This window comes from Urocitellus parryii, chromosome 9 (assembly GCF_045843805.1).
Source record: "Urocitellus parryii isolate mUroPar1 chromosome 9, mUroPar1.hap1, whole genome shotgun sequence".
Classification (NCBI taxonomy): domain Eukaryota; kingdom Metazoa; phylum Chordata; class Mammalia; order Rodentia; family Sciuridae; genus Urocitellus; species Urocitellus parryii.
The window spans coordinates 146231876-146238038 of record NC_135539.1 but is presented as its reverse complement, the minus strand read 5'-3'; the positions used below and the strand labels follow the sequence as shown (position 1 = coordinate 146238038).

General features: G+C 51.2%; 1 protein-coding gene across 2 annotated transcripts in view; it reads right to left on the bottom strand.

Annotated features, from left to right (window-relative positions):
• Positions 1-910: 910 nt before the first annotated feature.
• The window catches only part of Rgs5 (regulator of G protein signaling 5), a 56058-nt gene continuing 50805 nt past the window's right edge, over positions 911-6163 (bottom strand). The window contains exon 5 of one of the 2 annotated variants that reach the window (XM_026380996.2): positions 911-5399. In XM_026380996.2, the coding sequence (XP_026236781.2) occupies positions 5238-5399 (162 nt within the window). In that variant the 3' untranslated portion in view covers positions 911-5237. Of the gene's footprint in view, positions 5437-6163 lie in introns of both variants that reach the window. The other variant, XM_026380997.2, reaches the window with a different exon arrangement.

The following is a 6163-nucleotide window of genomic DNA, read 5'->3' as shown; positions in this document are numbered from 1 at the left end:
CCCAGCGGAAAGTCAACATTTGAAAGAGGTCCATGGGTGGCATCGTTTGCAAGACCCTGATGGGTGTGCTTTGGATATCTGAATGTGGGAGAGCCTGCCTGACCTGCCTGCTGGGGGCAGAATGGGCTCCCACAGGACAGGGCCGGTTCTGCTCAGGTTGGGGCCAATAACACCAGCACCTTGGAGTCGCAGGTGGCTCCTCTGATCTGGTGTCCAGACAGGAGCTGGGAGGCATCTGATCTCTGAACCCTGCTTTACATGTGTTTTCCTGGTGGCCTGAGAAAACCTCTTGCTTGGGGGGAGTCAGAAGTGTCCGTGATCTTTGTCCTACTGGAGTTTCTTGGTGGAAACTCCCAGAAATGAACCCAACCAAGATGACTGCAGTGAAGAGGCAATGTTGGAGTGATTCAGGGTGTTGCACCTATAGGAGATGCAGCCGGGCCCCTAGGAGCAGGACTGAGTACCTGAAGCCTGCCAAGGCCAAGGCAGGCGCGTCCCCGTCTCTCCCACGTCCACCTGTCTTCTTGCTGTCTCTGTCTCTTTCCACGTGGCTTCCTATCACTGCTCCTATTTTCACTTATTTTCTGCATAAGCTCTCCCCTTCCACTCCGTCTGAGTCTCACTAGCTTTGTGACCTCAGCATGTCACTTACCACCTGTAAGATCAGGATTTCAGACCCTTCACGGGCTCAGGGAGAACAAGAAGCCGTCACCCTCACTGAGCATCACAGGGTCCACATCAGTGCTGTGCTGTCTGTTCTCCCAGGGGTGACAGCAGTGACAATACTTACTGTCACCCCTGCCAGAACAAAGTGCCATCAGAGAATATGGACATGGCACTTTGTATCTCCTCTGTGGAGTCCCGCAGGTCGAGATGCCCGTTTAATGTACACATGCCACATAGTCACAGATATGGATGTGGTGCTTTATTTATCAAGAAGCATGAATCACATAGCATGTAAAGTGTTGGATATAAAAACCAGAAGACAGACATGACTCTCTCACAGTTACCAGCTGTGGACAAATGCTGACATGTGGGGAGATGACCCTTCCCTTCTGCTCCCCTTTGTGGCCATGGCTGCTGGAAATGTCCAGGGAGCTGCAGCTTCCTAGAAGCCTTCAGCTCCCGAGTCCTGACACCACGGGACATGAAGAGGACTCTTAGCAAGCATATCAGAATCACTCATCTGCAGGGGCGAATCTCTGCCCTGGCCCTTTGCCCACTACAGCCCTGCACTCCCCGGGGTGGCCAGGGAAAACTCTGCTGTACACCATGGCACATTGGGCAGACATGGTGGATGTTTCCTCTCGTAGAGGGAGGAAAGGAGGCCATCAGAGTGAGGCAGGAGGAAAAGCAAGTAAGATCAGTGATGGGCAAGAGGCTTGCTAGCGTGGACAGGAAGAGGGTGGCTTCATAGCTTCTCTTCTATAAGAGGAGCCTGCTAGATATGACACCAAGGGACTCTCCACGGGTCTCCAGTGTGTTTATCCTGCTCATCTCTGTGTGCCATGAGTTCCCCTCCTGGACACCTCCTCCAGGGAGCCCTGGTCCTGGCAGCTGGGGTGGGCAGTGTAGGAAGGCCTTTCTGTGGTTACTAGGTACTGACGGCTTGGTCTGCCACAGGACCTCCTTGGTAAATCATGTCAACACAAGAAACAGATGTTAATTGTCACCTGCAGAACCTGACCCAGCAAATGACAAACACACACTTGTCTAGCAGAAGCAGAGACTGGACAGCTGGCCAGACCCTATTACAGCTCAGGGATGCACCCTGAGCCCATGCAGGGCTGCCTGGCCCAAGGTTTGAATGCATCTGTGTTGAAAACTGGTCTCTCCACTCTGCCCTCTGGTACCTAAGGCAAATAGGGAAAGAAGGGGGTGTCCACTCTGTCTTTCCAGGGCCAACAGCTGGGGTGCTGGCTTGAGGTCTCCTCCAGCTCCACTGAGTCAGGGACCCACCCTGCTGCTCTACAGTAAGACGCAGCTGCACTGGCTACCAGGCTGGGTTGCTGCCTCCTGGCCAGTGGGCTCAACTTACAGGTCTTGGCCTGCTAGAGGGAGCAGGGGCAGCAGTAGGAAGTCACTTCCCCAGGACACAGCTGCCCTTAGGTGACCTGGAATCATCACAATATGGGACAGGTGGCTTGGAGAGGCCTGGGGTGCTCATTACTTCTCAGCATATTGTAAATGGACCCCTTTTGTTCTCTGGGCAATGATTAAGGCCACCCTGTTGAAATGAACTGTGTACAAGAACACATCACTAAGTAAAACCCAAGGCTTTACAGAGGATGAAAAAGAAATTCTTCATCAAGTTCTTCTCCCTCTGCTAAAATCTGAAATCTGCTGAATCTAATTTGTACAGTCAAGGGGAGTGAGCCTCAGCCTCCAAGGTAGCCGCCACTCAGGCAGGAGGCAGGACAGGGTGGGGTCATGAAGGGCTGGTAGCTTTGCAAATTGCAAACTGCAGGGTCCCTTGGAACTGCCTCTCCTTGGAAGCCTGCAGTGGCAACCACACTGCCCTCCAAGGTACACAGGTGTGGAGAGCAGAAGTAGGACATTGACTTTCACCTGGTGACTGCTGCTCTGAGTGAGGTCCGGGAGCCAGGGCAGCGCCATGTGCACAAGCTGTTGGGTGGGGGTTACAGGAGCAAGCCCCGCTGCAGTAGCCGAACACCATGCTCAGCTTCCTAATCTGCTCTAGAATCCAGCCTCCTTGTCCTGCTCTAACTTAAACCTCATCTGCCCAGCCCCACCCTATACCAAACCCAGGCAGAACAGCCACCAACACCTGGGCCACTGCACCGTCTCATCCATCTCCAGGGACCACAGCCTGCTCCACACCTCCCTACTTCCCAAGTCCTCCTGCAGGGGCTGCGACTCCAGGGGAGGGAAACCGCCAAAGCCTCTCAGGCTCCCGCCATCCACTCAGGGCAGGGCAGAGGAGTGGGAGAAAGGGATGCACACTGGCTCCTGGAGAGCTCCTCCCACTTTTCTAACTTCTCAGTTCCCCAGATCTAAAGGAATGTGTTTTCTTCCTGTTACCATGGAAACAACTAATAACATGAGGTGTTGTTTTGTTTTTCCAAGTTTCAAAATACTTTCCAAACCTTTCAGAATTTTTTCTAGGGCAGTTTTAATACATTGGGTTTCTCATTTCAGGCTGGAATATTTACGTTCCTTGCACTACTTGTATGCTGGAAGAGTTTCTGATACGACCTGTGTATTCAGCTCTGAATGTACAGCTACCTGTAGGTAAGCAGAGCATGCCTGGCCACATCCCAGCAAGGTACCACTGGGGCCCTTCCTGCGCTTTGCCTCCTCCTCCCCTACATCTGCCACAGGTCTGCACTGGCTTGAGAAGCACCAGCTGCAATCTGCCATCAGCAGACCTCTGGGTGGAATCTGTAATGTCCACTTCAATCTCTGGGTGTTTTCAAATGCTTGGTATTTAAAATAATGTGGATAAGACATTTAAATTTTTAATTATTTTTTTCTTAAAAATGTTTGGCATTCAAGAAAAACACAAGTCACCTAGATTTTTTGGTTGCAACATTTCTAGCTGCATGAGAAAGGCAGGTGTTGGCATTTCCCTGACTCAAAGCAGAGCAGTCAGGTGCTGGGGAAGAGGGTGCCAGCATGCCCTGGCATTCCTGTCTCAGCTCCTGTGAACCCACACAGATGCACAGCTGGACTCACACACACAGCCTGGTCCCTGACTGCCCTCAACTGACACAGGGACTTTCACCTGGGCTGCACAAGTCCATCCCCCTGCAGATGTGGTGCCAACTCAGTCACTCCAACCCACTTCCAGTCAAGAATTCAAACACATTATCCCTTGAAATCACAAAAACACAAAGGCCAGCACACTTGGATTGGCCCGAAGAACAGTAGCACAGCTGCTGCTCTCCGGACATTCCTAGGGGATTACAAGCAGGAGCTGCACCCATGAGAAAGGAGCATGCACATGGGCAGGAGTGAATGTAGGACTGGACAGGGTCACCTTCCCCTGGATTCCCCTCATCACCTCCCTCTGTGAACTAGCCCGGTGTCCTCCTTGATCTCATATACATGGTTCAGCTTGATTTTGCTTATTACCAAATTATGTGAATCATCTCTAATGAGACCTACTACAGTTCAGGAAAAGTCTAACAACGTTTATGATAATGCAATGTATAATCAGAAGTTCAGGTCCACCATACAGCGTGGCCTATGCCTTAGCTGTGCAGGAGGCAGGTGGGGAGTGAGCCTCAGCCTCCAAGGTAGCCGCCACTCAGGCAGGAGGCAGGACAGGGTGGGGTCATGAAGGGCTGGTAGCTTTGCAAATTGCAAACTGCAGGGTCCCTTGGAACTGCCTCTCCTTGGAAGCCTGCAGTGGCAACCACACTGCCCTCCAAGGATGATGAGCCTGCCAGACAGTCAGCCTTCACCGACAGGGATATGCCTGCCTGGCAACCCCTGCAGGCCATGTCTACCCTTGGAAGTGCACGCCCTCCTGACACCTAGAAGGCAGTCACTCCAGGGAACAGCAGCAGCTTTATAAGATCAGAGAATTTTTGGAATTAATTGTACCCTCACAAGGATTTCAAATAATTTGGAAATAAAAATTTTGGTCTACATCCCATGAACATGAATACATTTATAAAACAGCCCATTGTTGATCTGAGGTCATTGATTTAAAATATAATTTGGTGAATTATAGGGAGGAAGTGAGGGAGGGATAAGGACAGAATTAGCCTGAATCATATTTGGATTGGTTTTATACAAACACAGTACTTGTGGTTGTATCTCAACACTATCCAGCAAATATGAAGATGCTTGAAGGGAAAGAGCAGAATTTTAAATTCACTTTAGAATTAAACATCAATAAGACTCTTACCACCTCTTCTGACCAAATTCAGGAATGAAAAAGGGGTAACTAAAAAAGGTCCCTGGAAACCGGCTTCCCTTCCACACTCCTCAGCCGGTGCCGGTGGCCATCTGCTATCTCAGCCACACTTGATGACACCCTGTTCTTGTCTTGCACATATGTCTGAGGCAGGACCATCTGATTCTGACTGGGGCTAACAGAAATCAGGCAGAGCTTGATTAAGAATGGAGCAGAGGCAGAGCCACTCCAAAGCAGTGGGCCAGGGTGAGCAGCCCTTGGCCCTCGCTACGCACCGTGAGCAAAGCCTTGGAGGGTAGGTGGATGTGCAAAGGGCCGGCTATGGTGGAGGGCATGGCTCAGGACCAGGCCACTACTTGACCAGCTCCTGATAGAACTCGGAGCGCAGGAAGCGAGGCAGTGAATCCTTCTCCATCAGGGCATGGACTTTCTTCTGGGCAGAGTCAAAGCTGCTCAGGGAAGGCTCCACCAGGTTCTTCACCGTGAGGTCCTTGGTGAAGTGGTCGATGTTCACCTGTGGACCAGAAGCAAGGCTGCAGGGTCAGCCCAGGCTGCAGGTGGAGAGGGGAAGAGAAGGAGGCTGAAGGTACCAATAAAACACCTGAGGGAAGAGTCCTAAACAGGGAGAAGGCTGGGTGAGTCAGCCCTGAGGCCAGGCAAGCACACTTCGGTGACTCAGACTCTCCTGGCTGCCCTCAGACCCCGGCCCCACCAGAGCCTGCACAGCAGGCAGCACACTGTTGAGCCTAGCAAGACCAAGGAGACACTGCTTTACAGAACACACACGCACACACAAACACATACACATGCTCACACACATTCACGTGAACACACATGCACATGTGTGTACACATGTGCACACATGCACCCATGTGCATGCATGCATATGCACACACACGCACATGATCATACACATACACATGAACACACATGCATTTCTGCACACACCTGCAAATATGTACATATGCACATGCTAACACACATACACATGAATGCACACAAAACATGTGCACACATGAACCCATACACATGTGCACACATGCACCCACATGCATGCATGCATGCACGCACACACACCTGCACATGCTCACACACATGCACCTGCACAAGTGTACACATGCACATGCTCTCATACACACATATGAACACCCATGCACATGTACACACATATACATTTGTACACATGCACCCATGAACATGCATACACATGTACCTGCACATGCTCACACCTGCACATGCTCACATGCATACACATGCACCTGCACATGCTCACACATA